The sequence below is a fragment of the Hydra vulgaris genome, chromosome 06 (genome assembly GCF_038396675.1).
Source record: "Hydra vulgaris chromosome 06, alternate assembly HydraT2T_AEP".
NCBI lineage: Eukaryota > Metazoa > Cnidaria > Hydrozoa > Anthoathecata > Hydridae > Hydra > Hydra vulgaris.
Window position 1 is genome coordinate 22233114 of NC_088925.1, and position 22404 is coordinate 22255517.

General features: G+C 28.3%; 2 protein-coding genes across 3 annotated transcripts in view; one reads left to right on the forward strand and one right to left on the reverse strand.

Annotated features, from left to right (window-relative positions):
* The window catches only part of LOC100204981 (proliferation-associated protein 2G4), a 122131-nt gene that overhangs the window by 752 nt on the left and 98975 nt on the right, over window positions 1–22404 (forward strand). The window contains exons 2-3 of the transcript XR_010639059.1: window positions 186–941; window positions 1065–3081. The gene's annotated coding sequence lies outside the window, so the exon portion shown is untranslated. The remainder of the gene's footprint in view (window positions 1–185; window positions 942–1064; window positions 3082–22404) is intronic.
* Window positions 19829–22404, reverse strand: part of LOC100204440 (WD repeat-containing protein 86) — a 31862-nt gene continuing 29286 nt past the window's right edge. For both annotated transcript variants that reach the window (XM_065799588.1, XM_065799589.1), the window contains exon 5: window positions 19829–20002. In XM_065799588.1, the coding sequence (XP_065655660.1) occupies window positions 19856–20002 (147 nt within the window). In that variant the 3' untranslated portion in view covers window positions 19829–19855. The remainder of the gene's footprint in view (window positions 20003–22404) is intronic.

The window sequence follows — 22404 nt, forward strand, 5'->3', positions numbered from 1 at the left end:
TTAAATACTTTTAAATAAATTTATTTGTTGTTTCCTATGATCTAATTAAAAAAAAAGCAGTTTAATAAAAAGTCCCAAATAAAATTTATAAAATCTTTTATTAAGTAAATAATAATGGATAATAAAGTAGAAAGTTGTATAGCAATATTAGGAATTTTATATTCAAAACTATTTTATTTTAATAGAAAATACCTCTCCAAAAAGCCATATTAATGTGTCTCAATTACATCAACCTTCTAAAAGAGGTACAATTGTTACGAAAAATAATAACGAATACACTGGTACAAAACCAATTCGCAGACAAGAAGTTATACACGTGTTAAACGAGAAAAATGTCGAAAATGATGACGATATTGAATCTTATGGTAAAGTAATCGACTCCAACAACGAAGAAGTCACAAACAAAGACAGCAATACGAAAGCAAAAAGTTATGTTCCGGAAGGTAAAACCAATTCAGTATCACATACCCGAGAGTTAATTGCTAAAATAAAAGAGATTCAAGACAAGCTTTTTAAAAGAACTAATGCAAAAGAACTAGCAGATGAGTTGGCGCAAATGTCTCCTGATTCTTCTTCACCATTAAATAAAAAAAAAGATTTAGATGATCGTTCCAACGAAAGTGTTGCGAATAATAAACTTGATCAAGACTTCTTTCAGTCCGAAATAAAATCGTTGGATGAAGTCATAAAAAATATTTCAGCTAAAAGACAGTTAAAACAATACGAAACTAAAAAGACAATAAAAGATAATTCTAGTAGTCCAATAACAAGCATTGGAGACGGCTCTAAAGGTCCCGTGAGAAGAAAAATAATTCCTGAAGAGGTTGTTGATAAAATATTAGAAAAATTTCAGCAACTAAGATCAGAAGCAAAACACATGGCGCTATTGGAAGCACAGAATAAGAACTTAAATGAGGATAAGATTAGCGCTCAAACTCAAGGTAAACCTTTAAAGTAAATTGAACAAGCAACATATACTAAACATTGATATATTATTGATGTTGATATTAAGTTGGTTTAATTGTTACATTAACATTTTGTTAATTTTTGTCTCTTTTAATTAGAAACACAAGCTTCAAATCCATATGCTAGTATTGGACCTGCAAAAGAAAACCTTGAACTAAAAAATCGAACAGGTGGTGCAGTAAAATCGATAGGAATTAATTTAAAACAGGATTCGTTACCATTATCTTTTGCAAATCCATCTTCTATATCTTTAAACAATCAAGTTGGATCGGTGCAGATACCTATTGAAAACAGTGCTTCAGAAGCTGCTAAAGACCTTGGGAGTGTAAAAGAAATACCAGGTGTTCCATTAATGTTCATAAAAAACGGAGAAGCGTTAGTTCCAGTATATGGAAGTAATTCTCATCCAAAAATTTCATACACGGACACAGGTATGGCAGAATTAAAGGCAAATCCATCTGTAGGTTTACCTAGTTTACCGGTTAATATAGTTCCTCTGGCAAGTCCTCAGCAACAATCGTCTGTGTTTACAGAGCTTAATCCGATGGATCAATTTCTAACGACGCAATCTGTACAACAGTCAATCCTCAAACAGCCGTATATAAACAATTTTATGCCCGCTCATTTAAATCAAGCACCACCCAGTTTACGCTGTGAAATAGCAGGAATTAGTTGTCCAACACCTACAATTGCTCAACTTTTTCAACAAGCATCAAGCCTTCGTGAACAGCTGCAACAAGAACAAATAGAAAACATGCATCAGTTAAGTAAAAACTATATGACTCTGCCATCACCACAGCAGTTGCAACAAGAACAATATATTCGTCAATATAACCAGCGTCAGCAAAAAATTCAACAGTTGCAGTTGTTAAAGCAAGAACAAGAACGATTGCAAGCACAGCAACAACAACTGGCTTCTGGTCTATCAAACTTTGAACAAAATAATTTTGAAAACAATAACAGAAATATGCATATTCCTGAGAATATGGAAATGACTCATAATAATTTCCCTCATTTTATCAAAGATAAATTACCGCAATTACAACTGCAACAAGAACACCAGGAAGAGGCTGGAAACTATCCTATAAATAACTTATTTGGAAGCAACTCTCCATCTATGCAAACTGAGCCATCAACTATTTCTCTAATCAATGATATTTTAAAAACGCCAGATATTCCTCGCTTAACCACACAAATTATGGATGAAAACTCTCCTTATCACTATAGAGCCAATCAGAATGATCAGACAAATACAAGAGGCTTTAATGATTTTACAAATAATTTTGCAAATTCAAATAGTGGCGCAATTCAAAGCATGCGCGCCGGAGATATTCAATTCGATCTAAAACAGAATCTCGCAAAATCAAATTATCCAGGAGAATCTTCTATGATTGAAAATACGCAAAATTTTATGCATGAGCCCTCAGGTGTTTCCCAAATACAAAGTTATCCAACAAATCCTGTACTTCCTCTTAGAAGAAATCCGTTTACAGAGCATGATGATGTCGAGGATCAAGACAACTTTCACGATAAGAACGCTGTTTTGAATAATATTTCTGACCCACCAACCGAACAATCTGAAGAAGAAGAAAGTCGTTTTCGTAACCAAAATCCAGATGAACTTTTAAATTATGCAAACATGAGATCAATGGAACGTAGTTTTCATCCAGATAATCGTCCAACTGCATCGATAGATTCCTTAAATAGAGATGAAAACCGCATATCAAATATTCAACAAGGCTCTGAAAGAGCATTGATGAGGATGGGAAACACAGTTGATCCCTCTACATTACTAGACAAAATTCAAGGTACGGAACTTAAAGGAGGTCTTTTGGGTGCTGGTGATCCTAACTGGTTCAGTCCAACTTTTAAAAATAATGAAGACAAAGAATCTATATTAGATAGTTCACCGGATGACCTATTAGAATCTCTTCGAAAGCAAAACGATAAAATCTTTGAAAAAAATGGACAAGATATGGCGTTAGAATTTAGAAAAAGTCACCTTCAAACCGAATTTGGTAGATCAAGAGCAGATATTCCTGATGGTATAGATCCAAGTTTTGCTGATGAAATTCAGCCCATTCCTGCTAGATTCGATGTAAGGTCTAAAGAAAGGTATTTACAAAGTCATCCTAGTTTATATAAAAGCAATCTTTTTCGGAACGTTCAATCAAAAATAAACAATCAACCAACTCAGTTTTCAGTGCTATCTGGGGATATGGTTCAATATAAGCATGGGCGCATGTCTGTTGATTCATCTAACGTAATAAACTCATTTCTTTCAGAGTCGCCGCAATATAGAAATAAAATTCTTCGACCTACGCCTTCTTCTGTTAAAAATGACTCTCTTAAATATTTTGTTAGAAATACGATAGCAAAAACTTTAACTGACGACTCTATTAAACATAGATTCGACAAAAGCTTATTAAATGACACTGTTTTGGTCCAAAAAAATGAAAATTATGAAAAAAAGACAATTAGTCATAGATCAAAAACATTCATACCTAGTGATCAATCAAGTCAGTTATTACATGGAACAGATAAAAAAAAAATTGTAAATATTAAAACAAAATCTAAGTATAATGTGACAGAAAAAATAAAAAGAAATAAAATCAGTAAAGTCAAACTTCCCGTATAATACTTAGATATTATTTGCGCTATTGATAAATAAAGTTTTGTATCGTGGGAGTATAACGGTATGATGGTTACTAACCATGGTTCAAGATTCATGATTCATGATTCTTAATTCAGCTCATACAACAATGCAGATATACGTACAACACCGTAATCAGTAATATATGTGCTTTGGCATAGTAAATAATTGGAACAAAATTTTTATCAAAAATTAAAGCATTCGACGTACCAGGAATACCGTGTACCACTGGGGAACATATGATATCACAGTTTGTGCGTACATTTGATACTGCATTAGAAAAATGTAAAGAAGTGAATAAAAATTTTTGTTGATTTTAAGGACCGCTAGAAATTTCGCTGATCGGGGATTTAAATAGAACAAATATAATGTTTAAAAAATCATTTGCTGTGGTCGTTTTGCAATACGTGTTGGTTTTTTGTGATATTTTTGAAAAATTGTAAATATATGTGGATTGTATATATTACTTATTTATATGTTTAAATATATTTTACGTATAATTCAAATTAAAAAAATAGTTCCATATAAACGCTAATATAAGATAATATAAGATATATATATATATATATATATATATATATATATATATATATATATATATATATATATATATATATATATATATACATACATATTTATATAAGGCCAGTGTCTAGCCAATAGTCTTCTTGTTTTTTAACTTTTTGTCTTAAAAAGACAACGCATAAATGATCAATTAATGTTTATACTACTGTCAGTCACTCAGGCTGGGTCGAAAAAAAATTATTTATGGGCTGGCTTTTCGTCAATGTTGAATTGTATCGTTATTATTTCCGCCACACACTTCGCATTGCAACCGCTAAATTTAAAATACTTTGGTTTACTCAAATCAGCAACAAACAAAATATGTGACATTTTCTTGGCTGCAAACACATGGCAAAAAATTATTCAGTATAAAATTGTTAAACTTTTTATAAAAACATTTATTCACCTAACCAAAATTGAAAAAATTGAAAAAACAGCCAACAAATTTCGAGCAGCTGGTTTTTATTTGTTAGACTCCACAATACTAAATGATTTTTTTCCCAATCAATACCAATGCAACAAAAACTTCATTACTTGATAATATTCAGAGGTCAGAAACCCAGAAAAATGCAAAGGATCAAACAGATATTATTGTTCAACCCTGTTACAAAAAAAAAACTGATGTTTTACCTGAAGATTTGCACAGACTTAAAACATATGATGTGTTAGTTAATTTGTTATTGGATCCTTCTGGTGTAGTTCTGTCACCTGATGGAACTGTAACCCTTTATCTAACACCAATCCCAATAAATCATTCAACGTAGCTTTTAAATATTTTCTCAGTACCTAATTTTCCAAAAAAGAAAACCAGAGAGTGTTTAAGAAAGAAACATTAATTATAATTACTAGTTCTCCAATGCAAAGTTTTTTAGAGGGCAAGCAGCAAAATAAAAGTAATGTGAAACAAGAAGTACAAAAGGCTCGTGGTAAGAGTAAGAAAGGATTGAAGATCTTAAAAAATTTTGAGGCTGATCATGTACCACAGAAACAAAAAAAAAACAAAAAAGAAAGATCATGATCCGCCCATGAAAAACTGGATTATGTGTTGCAAATGTAAGTCCAAGTTGCACAAGAAGTTATCTAATGGAGAAAACACAACTTCAGGTTTTGTATATAAATCTTATTATAAAATCAAAAATTTTTTGTGTTAATAAATCTTATTATAAAATCAAAGTTTAGGTTAAAAACAGCTTTTCTATCAACCTAAATTTTGATTTCATCATAAGATTTATAAAATTACTTTCGAGAGTTTGTTTATGATTAGTTAGACTACATGGTAAACAACAAATATGACTGATTTCTTATAACGGTAGACTTTGATTCGCAATCCTGTTTATGTGTTCACCAATATCACACTCTTTCCAATTAATTTCAAACAGTCGTATTATGTAAAAATCTTTTTTTAATATGTAGTATTAACAGTTTCATACTGTTTAAAGAGTACTTGATTAAAAAAAAAAAAATGCTGCATTCAGTATCAGAAGTTGAAAAAATATAACTTTTTATTTGTTGTTGCTTATGTGTTGGAGGACAGTGTATATTTATGAACTATTAGTTTAAATGCTTATAAATATTTTCTGACAACAGTATTATATGCTCACTTGTATTGTAACACTTAAAAACATTTCATTTTTCTTTGTTGTGCGATTAGTATGACAATGTTCATATTTATGATTATGTTTTGATATTAACATTGATAGATTACGCTTTTTCCAAACTAATAAAGTTCGGATAAGTATTTGATACTGTTCTAAGATGATTTATTTTCAGAGATGTGGAGTTCCAGAATGAACTCCGGATTTGAAAGTCACAAAATGATTACTTTTTCCTGGTTTTTGGTATCCAGGAGCTCCAATAATGTAAAGCGGTTTACATACTACTTTCGGGGGCAAAATCAAGACTTTGATACTAAAGGACTAATCAAACTTTGAATCTGTAGTCTTTATGTATAATGACAGCAAGGACTCCAGATCTTCGGGACTCCAGGCTAAAAAACACTAGTTGTCATACTTTTTTTTTCATTTGCGCATATTAGCTTATTGTACAAAATATATTCAAATTTTCTATTTTAGATATTACACATAAGGACGTGCAAATTTCATCTGTTTACGTAGGTTTTTCAAACTTGGGTAGTTTTGGATCATAATTATTTATTGATTAATTTATTATAACCATTTAGGTTGGCAAATTTCTTTATAAAAAACCTTTTATTAAGATTCAAAGAAAGTCATTATTTTTCTTTAAAAAGCTTTTTCGTAAAAATTTAATCTTTTTTTAGTTCCCGCTACTTTAGTTTAAAGTAACTTCTTTTAGCGATGTTGTAAATATCAGATATGTGAATATCAGATACGCAAATATCGAATGATTAAGTTAAAAAATGATTCTTGTTTAACCTCATTCTAAATAAAAAAGATTTTTTTTAACTTTGTTTACTCGATCTATTTTTGTATTTTATCCATTCTAGTCATGCTTTTATTGGAATTTCCGCGGCGTTAATTTTTGGCAAAAAATCTCCCATCGAATAGTTCGCGCGACTAACAAAACTAAGTGTCGTGTAGATTGGATTATTTTTACATTTGGTTCAGTCTACACTAAAATATGCAGTTAAGTAACCAAAGTTCACGGCTTAATTGGTCAAAAAGCGAATGTTTTAATGTGTTAGTATGTTAAAGTATAAGTTATATTTTTTGTTCATTGAAGAATATATGTATTTTTACACATTCTACGTATTATTTAAATCATGATAATTAAATCTACAAAAAGTTGCTTGATAAACCACTATGTTACCTCTTCAATACATATAGTTTTAGATTTGAAGTTGATACTTGCATTAATATCTTTCTTTTTAGCTAGAGATTTTGAAAGTTAATAAATATATATTGAGATATTGTTTTTTTCTTGTAAAAATTGACATTTTTGATTTTCAAAAAGACTTTAAACCTAAAATAATGAATTATCTTTACACTAAGGACCATTTGTAGAACTTTTTTATAAATGAAGTAAAAGTATGAGTTTATCTCTGATATTTCTATGTGACTTTTTGACTAACTTTCAGAAAATTGGCAGCCATTTTTTTTAATAAAATGTATTTTTTGATATTTGAATTAAAAAAAACAACTGTTTTTTTAATAAAGACTTTATAAAGTATGTTAATATTTAAATATAAAATGTAAATGTTATACAGTTTTAAATTATTTATCACTTGAGATTTAAAAAAAGTTTTTAAAAGATTTTATAGTTTATAAAATATATTTTGTATAAATAGTATTTATTTGTAGGTATAAATAGTATACAGGCCTTGCCCACACTCGCCTAAAACGTTTTACGGGAGCAATTTACAGCTCTCGCAAAAGTTTTTTTTTTTTCTCTCAAATTATCGTTGTAGCTAAAATGAAAAACCCATAGTCAAAAAAATTTAATTTGATAATAAAGAGACAAGGTTTTTACAAAAAAAAATTTTACGTTTAAAGAATTTTTCACGTGGCAATAAATGACGCTTGTTATGTGTATAATATTGTAACATTAACGTTACAATATGCTTGTAACATAAATAAAACCAAATTTTTTATTTAATAAACAATTTTTATGTAAATAAACAACTTTCGTAAAAGCAGTTTAGTGGAGCTGCTCGCGTACGTCACTATGTTCGTTTAAGGAGAGCTTTTCTCCGCTCTCGTGCTTATTTACTCCAGTAGCGGCCTGAGTATATATAAAATAGTATGAAAAAATGTTTAAAAACATCTTAACTCGCAACGTGTAACTGGCTATACATCAGTGTTGCTCATGTTTAACCAAGAAATGCAATTAGTTTATTTTTTGAAGTTTATGTTTACTCTACTTTAGCGTGTTATTAGGATATTTAAACACACTAAACATTACTTTTCGTTTATTTTTGGAGATAAGCAGGCTTTGTGGGGAAAAAATCTGCTTGAAAATTTTTGAAGTTTGAAGTTTTTTCTTTTTTTATTAGATTTTCATAATTGTTTATATTTATATTAAACAATATTTTTGCTTTTATAATTTTGTTTTGCGTTTTTTTCTATGTTTAATTTTGTATTCATGCATATCAAAGTTATGTTTTCATTAAGTTTTAAAATTGTACGCAAAAGATCTGGATTTTATTCTGCATTTTTTTTTTTTTTCTCTGTATACTTGTATTGTAACTTCATTAAATATTTTTATAAAGGATAAATTTTTTACTGGGTTACATATTGTTAACTTGTTATTAAATTGATAAACATTTTTATTATTGAGTTTTATTATTGATTACAACAGTTTTATTATCGAAAGACTTCCATGAATGTAAAGACTTCCATGAATGTAAAGACTTCCATGAATGTAAAGACTTCCATGAATGTAAAGACTTCCATGAATGTAAAGACTTCCATGAATGTAAAGACTTCCATGAATGTAAAGACTTCCATGAATGTAAAGACTTCCATGAATGTAAAGACTTCCATGAATGTAAAGACTAGTACTGCTGTGAATAAAAAGTATAAACAGCTACAAAAAAGTAATTTAGCAATGAGCCAAGCTTTGTGAATTTATATTATGTATTATGAATTTCAAAATAGATGTCACAGATGTAATGACTTGCAAAATTGGTACTGCAAGCGTTGTGGCTTGCAAAAATTTGTGCTGGCAAATATCAAAAAAAATGTACAAGCAACAACTTTTTTGGTGATGATGATGATAGTTTCATTTCTAAAAACTCTTTTGCATTTTGGTTACATCTCAGTTTCAAAAACTATTTATATTCATAATAGTTAATACATTCTTTCAGACTTGGATTTTATTTATATCACATTTCAAGATATTTTCATATAACCTTCATGGAAAAGATTTAATATTTAAAATATAAAAATAATTTATTTCTTTTAGTTTTGATGAATATTACCTGTTATAAAAGTATTAATAAGATGACACCTTTTTTCAATATGCTTTTTACTTAGTTTGAATAAATTAAGGTGTAGAGGTATATAGTAGTTCTAATGGTTTAAGGTTAAGTTATAATATTGGTTCAAGATTAAGTTGTTTTATCGATTTAAGATTAACTTAAGCTTAAGGTTAGCTATTTAATCCACAACATATCTAAAGCTAGGCTGTTCAACAAGCTATGTTGAACAGTCTAGTTTATTACAGTGTGTGTAGATTTATGAATTAGAATTTTCTAATTTATTAATCTACACACACTGTAATAATCTACACACATTGTAATAATCTACACACACTGTAATAATCTTCACACACTGTAATAATCTACACACATTGTAATAAATTGAATGAAAATAAAACATGTATGATAAATAGATACAGTAGTTGTAATTTTTTGTTTGTGTTTTAAAGGTATTGGCAGGCTGTACTTGACGACTTACCGTCCTGCAATAAGGTTAAAACAACCTCCAACTACAAGCCAATTTAAAATATTTTTTATAGCAGCATGTTCTAAGAAGAACTTCTTTAAATTATTTTTAAGGATTGTTTTATGCTGGTTTTTTACCAAATTTTAAAAATTATTTCGCGTATAGGTTTTAAGTTTTTTAATAATTACTTTTTAGTTAGGAGTATAATTGTATTTGAATTAGAAGTATAATTGCAATTGGAGTGTCAATTTTTTGTAATAGTTTTTCTGCAAATATGAATTTGATATTATGTTATCAATGCGAGAGTATAATCACAAGATATAATTAAAAAATTATAGGATGAAGTTTATAGATCTAAGGTTAATTCATTTTTTTATAAATCATATACAAGTTTAGCACAAAATATCTGTACCGATAGAAACCACTCAAAGAAAACTTTTGATATTGATTGGTTTATTAAAATTTTATTGTTATTTTACATGGTTTCCACTTACTATGACTGTAAGTTTGAAAAGATGCGCAAACTCGCAATCAGGAGATTTTTGAACAAAAATTAACGCTGGGCTCAGTCTTTTTTTTTATTTTTATCTTTATATTCGTAAAATTTTTAAGGGTGCACAATTATATATAAAAATCTTGGTGGTTTATAGTAGATTTCAATTTTTTTATATAAATTTGTTTTTAGTTTTTTATTTATTAGAACAATTTACATTGAAACATTACTGCTTGCAAGGAAGAGTATGCACCCTTGATCCTAAAAATAAATCAGACAATTTTTATACCTTATTATAATTTAATAATCACTTTTTTATCAGAATATCTTAAGTAGATTTTAAATTATATAAACTAAAAAGACTTAAATAGGATCAAAGGTGCACACCAGCATGCTCCATTGATCCTACCAATATGGAACTTGCATCTTAACAATATGCACTTGATTCGAATTAAATTTTATACCATGACTGTGTAAGAACTATTTTTGAGCCATTAAATCAATCTCTATAATGAAAACCAATAAAATTATTATTAGTTTTACTACAAGTTTATCCTTACATTTTTTTTTTTTTGAACATAAAAAAGAAAATCAAAAAATAAATCTCTTTTTTTACTGAGGCTCAACATTTTCCCAGTTGTTAAAGTATGAAATTACTTCTTTACTATATCTTGAATAAAACTACAAGACAATTTATTAAAGTGTTGTGATTCAAATGTATTGTTATTGTAAATCCCTAGTGGACCTATATTGGCATTTTGAGCGGACCACTATATCTTTACTAATAGGTCACTTAGTGGACCGCAAAAGTGGTATTCGGCAAAATTGGTGGCCTCAAAACTGGCGAGCCGATGACTAACCACTATTAACATGTCGGGAAGTTATCAGTTTGCCATTTATAGCGGTTGCCACTAATGGCCCACTCAGTAACCGATAAGCAAAACTCCAATAAACCGCTAAAAATGTCTATATAGGTCCACTACAAATCCACTAAAATAATGTTTGCCGGGATATATATTTTTTCATCACTTTGAAGATAAAGTTTTTCGTTCTTGTCATAAAGATATATCGTCGAAAAAGAAAAAACATTATTTCATGGTGTTTTTTCTTTTTAGACTAAGATTAGGGTGCACTGACGCTTACGACTTTTAACAGACTTCCTGGACCCAGTTTTAAAAATTGCTTACTTTCTCATAGATTTGCTTGATGAGAAATGAAGGACGGGCTTGCAACTCCAACACATCCAGGCGGACCACCATTTATCACGCTTCCTTTGAAATGAACTCTTAGAAAAATAAAAAATAGATGGATTGAGTTTCCTGTTGCATTATTAGCACAGCAAACTGTTACCAATATTTCTCTTTCTGCTGAAGTTATCTTTTCAACTTGCTTACAACCTTTACCAGCAATTACTTTATTTGGTTTTTGAACAGTTGTGAGACCTGTCTTATTAACATTATTAACTTTTTGTGGCTGAAACTTGTGTCGCAGACGAACATCTCTTGAATTGGTAAAAAAACTCTAATTGCATAACAATTAAAAACTGTTACTCGCGCTATACTAGTTTAGCGCAAGCTTCTGGATTTCGCAAATATAATTCTTTCCTATGTAACATAAAACCACGAATCCACTGTTTCCCAGCCATTTGTGAACTTTTTAACATGTTAGGAATGTGTTTAGAAATATTTATTGCAAGTTCATATGCAAGTTTCGTGTTGTTGCGTTGACAACCCATAGTGAAGTTTTAAAGCCTATATGTTTAATATAAGATCTATAGTAAAGTTTTAAAAGATTGTCTCATAAAGATGTTTTTTCTTCGTTGCTAAAGATTGCATGGTAACAAAATTAGGCTTACAAACTGTATTTGAATTTGACATATCTCCTTGCATATCACTTAAGTGTTATTAAATTTATTCCCCTCGCGTTAGATACACGATAAATTGTATCGCCACTCAGAACTGCACCATAAGCTGCTTGCATTTTATTAACTTTACCTCTTGATGGTCTAACAGTTTTTCCTTATTTTATGATGCGCTATGTTTAAAGTAAAAATAAAATAAATAAAAAATAAACAATTATAAAGATCTTTATTTATAAAAATCTTCTTTATTAACACACTCACACACACTAAAACACACACACATACATTATTAATTTCTTTTGTGATAAATTCATGAAATTTTGCTCAAAAGTAAAATAAACGGGTTTTATTCTAATTGATTTTAAATATTATATAAGTAGTATTTAAAGGCAGTAGCATTATGAATTTCTAAAGCCTAGAATTTTTTTGAATCTTATGGAATTTTGTAGAATTTTATGGGCTACTCTGGATGCTTTTAGAAACCTTTGAAAATTTCAATACTTTTCAGGAGTCTTTTAGAATTTTATGGAAATTAGCAAGATTTAGACTATACCTGCCAGATTGAGCAACGCCAATGATTATAAATAAATCTGTATTTGCCAGACGGCAGTCAAATGATGTAAAAGTACACCAGCACTTTTATTTATTACTTTTGCTTTTCCAAAATATATTCAAGTATTATCTTCAATCATAATGTCCTTTAAGAAAAGTGCTTCCGCTTCTGAAAGAAACAAAACAATTTGGATGAAGAATCTCGTACAATTTTATGAGTTACATAGGAAAAGAAAAACTGTTTCACCAGAAGAATAATTACTGGAAGATAACAGTAGAATACTACTTCAAATCCGAACTGTTGGTTGTTATCTGTTTCTGGGAAAATCCATCATAGGAAGACGAGAACGCACAAAGTAAATTGAGAAAGAAGTAACGAGTTTATGGAAAAAAAAATTAAATTTTCCGCATTTATCATTTCAAGTCGTTCAGGTAAAACTGGATCATGTGCTGAAGACGTTCGATACATGTGTAAAACAATGAAAGTTCGATCCATTGAATGAAGTTCTTAAAATTACAAAAAAAGATAAACAGTTCTGCAGGGAAGATAAAAGTATAGCAGTTATTCTTAATGAATGCAGTTAATGGAAGAGTATAAAGATTATTGTAGCGCATATTACAAATGTAAATATTGAAGTAAGGAATGGGATGATCAGTCAGTTACAAAGACGTAAATTATTATTGTTAAAGACTGAAAAGAAACTTATGGAACAATTATTTATTGTTTGTCAACATCATGTTCTTGACCGAGTCCTTTGGAAACTTTGTTTCTGGCTTAAATAGCAATCTCTGACAAAGAACATATTAAAAGATACTTAAAATATTTTATATAGGAACTAGTCGGTACTTTTTAAGGATTTGACCCCTCCCCCTTCATTTTATTTGTAGAATTGCCTCTGTATATATATATGAATTAATATATATAAACACTTATCTAATTTTTTTTCTTCAACAGCTTGATTTTCCATCAATTGGTTCATCAGGAAGAATGTCTAAACATCAAAAAATTCAAACTATAGAAAAAATATTTTACAGAAAGTTGGAAATTCTTATAATTAATTATATAGTAACAGTAGTTATTTTTTTGTAGTTTATAGTAATACAAATTTTCGTTCCAATTTACTAGATATAACATGTGGGGTCCCTCAGGGTTCTACATTAGGACCCCTCCTCTTTTTAATTTACATTAATGATCTCCCTGAAACCTTTAATTAAATGACGGTCATGTTTGCGGATGATACTAATCTCTTTTTATCTCATAATAGCATAACGACATTATTCCAAAATATGAACCTTGAATAACCAAAAATTTCTAACTGGTTTAAAAAAAATACGTTGTCACTCAATGTTGAGAAAACAAGTTGAAGACTTTTTCATCAAACTTCAAAAAAAAAAGTTATTTCCTCCTGTCATGCCTTTACAAATCTTTGTTTCAAATTTTAGCTCGAACTTTTTAAATCAGCTTTTTTTAAGAGCATCTTCATACACACGTTTAGAAGAGTTAAAACATTTTCATTAGAAGTGTTTTGATTTGAGTCTATTGTTAATTGAAATAGGAATTTGTTTTAAGATTTGAGGGGAATGATTTGAATTCATATTAACATACGATAATTCATTATTAGGTTTTTTATAAGGCCTGTAAGAACTTTCCGAAAGGTTTAATGTGACATCAAGAAAATTCATAATTTTTAATTAATATTTATTCCAAATCGGGAGCCAATGTTTTTAAAAATTTTTTTATAATTTTGTCAAGTTGAGATCCTGATTTTTTTTGCATACAAGCCTCCATTGATTAAAATGAACTGCTTTAGCTAGGGAATTTAAAATGTATATACCTACAAAGTCGCAAATTTCTGCTCCGTCGTAACTTTCCATTTTTAGATCCAAGCATTTTCTGCAATGTTTAATTAGACGAATAGTGTCGTCTGTAATTTCAGTGTGGACTTTTCAAAATTCTATTGTTTTATCTAAAATTTCTGCCGAAATTGTAAGTTAAAAAACAGTAATATCAAATTGTATAAATGTGCATATTATTTATTTTGTCTAATTTAATTTTATTAACGTACTCTAGCTCACTTTATAAAGGAACTAGTAGTCTACAGGGCTGACGATAAGGGTTTTGAAGTCGAGGGGGTACGATCGTCAATTTCTGAAAAAAGTCTATCTAAAAAAATATCTAAAGATGTCTTCAAAAAAAATAATAAATTTCTTTAAAATTAAAGTAGAAGGCTTGTGCCCCCTAGCCTCCCTACCTACCCCTGCGGTAATGTCGGCTCTGGCCCACAAGGGAGTTCATTTTGAAAATTTGGTTTATGATCTTTTAGTGTAATAAACACTTGCGTTAATCACCTTCTTTTTATTTACGATCACCCTGCTTGATAAGATTACCCTGTTTAATCAATTTACACTGTGAACATATCGATATTGAAGTTATTCCATCACGTTTTAAATCAGAAAAATTGTTAAAAAATATGACTTTCTAAAATTTTACGATCAATATCACTCACGCTGATATTGATCGTAAAATTTTAGAAAGTCTTTCAGAAAATCACAAAGAAAAGAATCACATGTTATATTAAATTGAATTTTCGATTGTGATGAAAACCTTTGGTTGAGAAATATTTAGAATAGTAAAATTAATTTTTTTTTCCGCTACGCATAGTGTACACTGCTTGATTCTAGGGGTTTTAGGTTGAATTTCAAAAGACATGAGGTTTTTCTTCAGATTCTATTAATATGTATAAGTACGAGCTGGAATGTGTTGAAAATAAAATCGAAAGCCTTTCTTCTTAGTCCAAAATTGATATTTTCTGAAATCCAGAAACTAGCGTTTAAAAAACAGTATTTATTTTATTATTTAAGCTTACTTTTATTACAAAAATCATAGAAAGCCACGTGACATTTCTTTTTTTTTTTGTCTTCAAAATGTGGTTAATTTAACATAAAATAATACCTTAAATAGTTCCACTAAGAAAGCACGTAAAGCGGTTGATGATTTGTTTAGAAATTTTACAACTGGTTTAGAAATTTTACAACTTTTTTAATTTTATTTTGTAAAAGTTGTAACTACTTTTTATAAAATTTTTAATTAATAAACATTTATTTTAAATAGCAATAAAAGTAGATAAATATTACCTTTCAAATGGCTCATTTTTAAAGGGGAAAAAATCATAATGAGTCCAGCGATTCAGTTTGTTTTTGTTGCTGTAACAAAACAGACAACTACTCTCTTCGCAGTATGCTATTATTGGTGACACTAGTGCGAGACTATGTACACGAAGGATTCAGTTTTGATATAAATGCATTTCCAACTGGACTTTGTCGCCGTTGCAAAAAATGCTCTCTATGCCAAAAAGGTTATCATATTTTATAAATATTTTATTAAATTTATTAAATTTTTTCTAAAATATTTCACTAAAAATACAAACAATCTTGTTCACAGCAAGGAAAGCCTGTAAAAATGATAGAAGAGGTTTGGAAAAGTAAAAGAGAGTTACTTATAAAGGTAGAAAGGGTTGCTCCAACTGAGGATCAATGCTTATGTCTAATTTGTTGTATGGTATCAGACAATCGCAGCCACAAGATTTTTAACTTAAGAGTTTATATCATTGGTTCAAATGAAAATCTCTGCATTGAAAGATTAAACTCATTCTGCACAGATTGTTTTTAACTAGTTGGAAAGGGCATTAAGCACACATGCACGAGAACATCAGCTGTTCAAAATACTAAGAATCTTATTCTTTCTAAGGATGAAAAGATGTCAGAGCAGATAACCTTAACTGTTTAAAGTTTCTAGTTAAGAATGAAAATTCGTTACAATTATTCACTGGTAGATTTTTATTTATTTTCTTATTTATTTATAATGACTTTCTGCAATATTTTATTCTAAATATAGGAGGATCACTCTACCTGTAGTACTAAAACCAAAGCTCCAAAAAAATAAAGTAGTTTCTACTGATACAATATTTGATATCAAGAAAAGTCATGATCTGCCTGCAAATGTTGTTCGTGATATTCTTAGAGATTTACGAAAAGATCTTGGTCGTTTGGTTATCAAAATATTTTATAACATAATTTAAACGGCAGTACATTAAGTTTTTTTTTTTTTCCAAAAAATCAATAATATTTAATAAATCTCACCATGTTTACAGTATGGTATTTCACAATTAGATGTTGAAAAGAATTCAATTGCTACAATTATAAAGCGGTCTTATGCTCTAGATAAATTTTACAGTTACAAAAAAATTGATTTTTTAAATGGAAAGGAAGATGAACTTGAAAACGTTGAAAGATGTTGTATACATTGAAAATCTCACCAGACTTGTTCTAGAAATCTGCTCTCTACGAGGATTAGATCCGATGAAAGCCATTGTTAGAGTTGGAATTGACGGAGGACAGGGTTCACTGAAGGTTTAGTAACTTAACCTACTTTATATTACTCAAATAAAAGAAATAAAATTAGAATTATTATTCAATTGTGATTTATTTTCAGATTATAATGAATATTTTTGATGAAACAAAGTTAGATAAGCAAAATAGAAACGAGAAAGACACAGGGGTGAACAAGGTGATAATTCTGGCTTTGGCACGTAACGTCAAGGAGAATAACCATAATCTTGGAATGCCTACTAAATTAATTAATCTAAATCAGCTTAAATTTTTTGTGGCTTCTGACCTAAAAATCATAAATGTACTTTTTGGCATATCAATAAGAGATTTTGCTTAATTTTATTAATTTTTATAAGTAGCTATTAAAACATTAAATCTCAATAATAAAATAATTTATTAGAATCATGATGGAAAACATTCTTGTTGTTACTGTACTAGTACAATAAGCTCATCAGGTGACTTGAGAACTTTTGCCTCCTTAAGTTCAGATTACTATCTGTATCAAGATGCAGGATATTCTTATAAGACTACGCAATTATTCAATAATGTTATTAACTCATGTTTGCTTGAAGAAAATCCTAGGAAATTTATTCTTTTTGGACAAAAATACTGTAATGTGGCATGGTTATAATGGTGGCGGATTGGATGGACCCAACTGTGGTAAAGTTCTCAAATTGTTAGATGAAATGATGCTGGTAACACCAATTCAGTTATACTCCTGCGTTGAAACCCTGCAGAAGTTTAGAAAAGGTAACAATTATATATATATATATATATATATATATATATATATATATATATATATATATATATATATATATATATATATATATATATTTATATATATATTCTAATCATATACTTAGAATTTTTCAGTTGCAAAAGGTTGTTTTAACATGATGCCAAAACCTTCATACAGTAAAAATATCTCGCAGTTTATTGAATCTGTTAAATATTTAGAATACTATTGTAAAGATGTGCTCGACAAAACATTGTCACTTGGTTGGAAGTCCTATATTATTAAATATCACCTTGTAGATTTTCTCAATAGGAGTCAGAAAGCTCTTGGACTTTTTCCAGAGCAAACATCCGAGGCTGTACATAAAAATTAAAAAAAAACATTGAAGCGCTATGCTGTAGCAGACAGCATAGAGCTTTAATGTTTTTGTTAAATTTTGAGACCATAAAATAAAATAAAGACCATGGATTGAAGCTTAAAAAGGTTGCTTCTACTTACAGCTCTATGAGAATTTAAATTAATTAAATTCAAGTTTTTTAACTTATTAACATAATATATATGATCTTATTGTTTAGTTTAAATAAGAAAAGTTTTTGATTTAATTTTATTTTGCTTTGAAACCTGTAATGTATATAACGGACCAAAAAATACTAATTCTAGTTGCACGTAAGCCGTAAAGTCATCAAATCATTAAAGGTATTATTATATATTAAATTAACCACATTTTGAAGACGAAGAAAATGGATGGTCATGAGGGTTTCTATGATTTTTTTTAATGAGAGATAGCTAAAGTAATACAAATGATATAGTTTTTTAAACACTATCTTCTGGTTTTTGGAAAATATCAATTTTGGACTAAGAAGGAACGCTTTCGGTTTTATTTTTAACACATTCCAGCTCGTACATATACATACTAATAGAATCTGAAGAAAAACCTCATGTCTTTTGAAATTCAACCTAAAACCCTTAGAATCAAGCAGTGTGTAGTGGTGGATTTAACGTTTTAACATATTGACACATTATTGAACAACCAACTTCCGATATCGACAGTTATATTAAAAAATTGAAAACGTTTGTCATATTTGCAATCAGTGAAAAAATAGAAATAAAATGAATAAATTTATAAATATATTGGTTAATCATCAACTTGCCGAAAAAGAGCTGGCCAATAATTAACTATTTTGTATTATTATTGCCGGCTACATAATCCTACATCGGGTTTACATTTTTGTGTCAATTATCTGATATTCTGTTGACGAGCAGTAGCATCAGTTGATCGACTGCTGACATTTTGTACACTTCATTATAGCGTAGGGGAGGGGAAGGTCCTTTAACACTTAAAAATAAACAGAGAAAAAAATACAAAAATTCAAAAATTATTTATTTAACTTTTTACACATATTACTCATATAAATATTCTAAAAACAATTAATATATTATTACATTTTTATTCAAGTTATTGAACCTTTACATTCAAATATTTATGCAAAGTAGTTAACTAAGACTTATAGTATAAATTATGAATTTCAAAAATAACTCTGTATAGAAATTCTAGAAATTTCTATAGAAAATTCTGAAGATAATAATTTATTGACATATTGTTGCAGATTCAAAAGATAAAAGCTTTGCGTGTTATTATATTGAAATTTTCATGGTCTATTGATATCTTAAAAGCAATGGTTTAAAACTCTAAAGAAATCTATTGGACTGTGTCCTTACCATGCAACAAGAAAAAACGTTTAATCTGTATAATAGGTGGTCTGTAAGACAGATAATTTATGGATTCATTTTATGGATGGTCTATAGCATAGACCATTCATAAAATGAATAGTCTATAGCATAGATCGTGTGTAAAATAGATAAACTATAAAAATGGATAAACTCTAAAATCGTTTAGAAAATTTTACAAACAACTTAAATAAGCTACTAACTTTTCTAACAATAAATTTATACGCTTATAACATTATTCTATAAAATAAACTCAAAGTCGTTGCATGTCTAAATAATAAATGTTTCCACTTGTATTTCAGTTTATCGTCATATTTTTTTGCAAATAAAATATTAATAATATTATATAGAAGCCTGTCAAACATTCCAATGTATTTTAAATCTTGAAATCCATAAAAAAAATGTCCAAATGTACCATTACCAGCATACATACACAGTATCATAAACATATACTAGTATAATAGCTTGGCTCAAAAATAACAACCAGCAAATCTTTTCTTTTTTTTTTTTTCTTCTTCCGTTTTGCAATATTTTAGTAATTATAAATTTATACAACGTCTTTTAAATTACTGCCTGTGCTCCCACTCGCTTTTGGTTGTTCAGGAGCAATATCTTCACCTTCTTTAAGTTTACTAGCATCCCAAATTCTTATAGAGCCATCAAAAGAAGCAGTATATAACTTTGTTCCCCGCATCTAAAATTGTAAATGAATGCATTAAAAATTTAAATATTAAGATGTTTGCTAAAAGTATTTTTTCTATTAGGCATTAAAGTATTTTTACTGTTAGGCAGTAAAAAAGTACTGTTAAGCAGTTAGATGTTTGCTAAAAGTACTGTTAGGCAGAGCCAAAGCAGTTTTATGAACATGAAGAGAACTAAAAAAATGTTATAATAAAAAAATAAAAAGTTATAATAAAAATTTAAAAAATTTGAAAATTATTGCATAAACTTCTCTTTTTCTTTATTTGACTTGGATTAGTTCTAGCTGCTAAAATAATATAGAATGGAAATTTTCTTTATTGTATCTTTATTATATACTTCTCTGTTAAAACTTATTTATATACTTTTTTGAGTATTCTAATAATATATTACTTCTTCCAAATGTTTTATTATCTCCTAATCGTAATATTTTTAGTGATGAATGATTCAAAATAATCTATGGATTACTATGGATTATCAAACAAATGTATGGGTAAAGTAGGCAAACCTAGGCTGTTTTAAAATGGACTGTTTTTATCTTGCATTAACACTGTTATGTTAAACAAAAAAATTTCAATTACATAAAATTATAATCTTACCTTGGTTACATAACTGGAGGTCCTACACAGAAATACAGAATAAGAAATTTATATGAAAGTGTTGATTGTAAAAAGTGTGTGAGAGACTATGCCTAATAATTTATAAAACAGCTTTTTTTTTAATATCTTGGGACAACACTTTTTATTAACATATTTGAAATATATCTTAATATGAATACGCTAATTTAATAGTAGTAGTAGTAGTAGTAGTAGTAGTAGTAGTAGTAGTAGTAGTAGTAGTAGTAGTAGTAGTAGTAGTAGTAGTAGTAGTAGTAGTAGTAGTAGTGTCGTTTCACTTTCGCTTTTAATAAAGAAGTTTCTAGGCTTTTCTAAAAGTTTTTCTTTACTCCACGCGGTCTTTTAAGCAAGGTCTACCAGCTGATAAATTTTTAGGTTCAAGAGGAATTGATGTTGTTCCTTGTTTAATTTTACTACAAAATTATAAATAAATGTTTGTTTGGTGTTAGTTGTTTGTATTTTTCTAATTTTTATAGCCTGTTTCCTTTTCTTTAAATAAAATAAGACTGTTATTTGTGGACATGTAAGTGTATTTACATAAATTTGTGTATATTTCAGTATATTTTATATTTCTCTGTATCTTTCTTTTAGATAAAAAAAAAAAAAAAGGTATAAAAAATAGTAAAACAGAAAATAGAAAAAAGTAGTAGAAAATAAAAAAAATTATGTTGGAAGTTGTCAAAAAAATGTTGTTACGCTTCTTTTTAACGTATCTGAATATATATTTAGATTTTTAAATTTGTTCTCAAATGGTTTTATCTTTTTTATTACTTTTAGATAAAAATATACTAACTGACATAAAAATATATATATATATACATAAAAATATGGATAATAATAAATCCTAAATTAAATTGTTAGAGGTTTTCATTTTAAATAATAATTGTAATAAATTGTTTTAAATTTTGTTTATTAATCTTTGACCTCAATGGTAAACCAGTGGTTAAGCTAATGAGTTAAATTGTAGAGGTTTATATATCATATATATTTTAAAGTAATTGTATTTGATTTAAAAAAAAAAAAATACATTTCTTAACATAAGGCATTTTGATTGTTTTTCTTTTTTTTTCTTTTAAATAGTTAAATAAAGTTGTTCTATAGATTAGAAACCAAGTAAGAATCAACATTGTGTTTTTATTTTTATTATCAAATAATATCTTTGTTATTAGGATTGCAGGTTTTTGTTGATTTTTATTGAAACATTATTGTTTATCTTTTTGTAGATATGTTTACCACTTTGTAGATATGTTTACCACTTTAGACTATTAATATTTTGATATTTTTATTTAATTTCTTTTTTTTTTTTTTGGATGGTTGATAATAGGCTTAAATAAGTTATTAGAAGAAATACTATCAACTTAAAAATAGTTGATAATTTATTGAAATGATTAAAACTAGGCAAGCTAAAATTAATTGTCGTCAAAATATAAGAAATGCTACTTGGTAAGAAGAAATTAATTTATATCTAAATTAGTACATCATGGTTAGTCAAGTTAAAAGTAATTATTACATAAATAAAAGAGAACGGTAGGGCTTTCTCCTAGATGAGATTAATCATTCTCAAAATGTACAAAATGCTACTAGACAATCAGAATATGTTGTATATCAAGAAGTAATACCATTCTAAATTATAATTATTTAGGAGAAAAGAGCCAGATCTGTCAGCATTGCTGTTCTTAAAAATTTCTTGATGAAACACATTTTTTATGTTGCCATAATAGAAAGGTAATTTTGTTTCCATTTTCACTATTTCTGCAAGATTTACAGGAAGTTACATCAT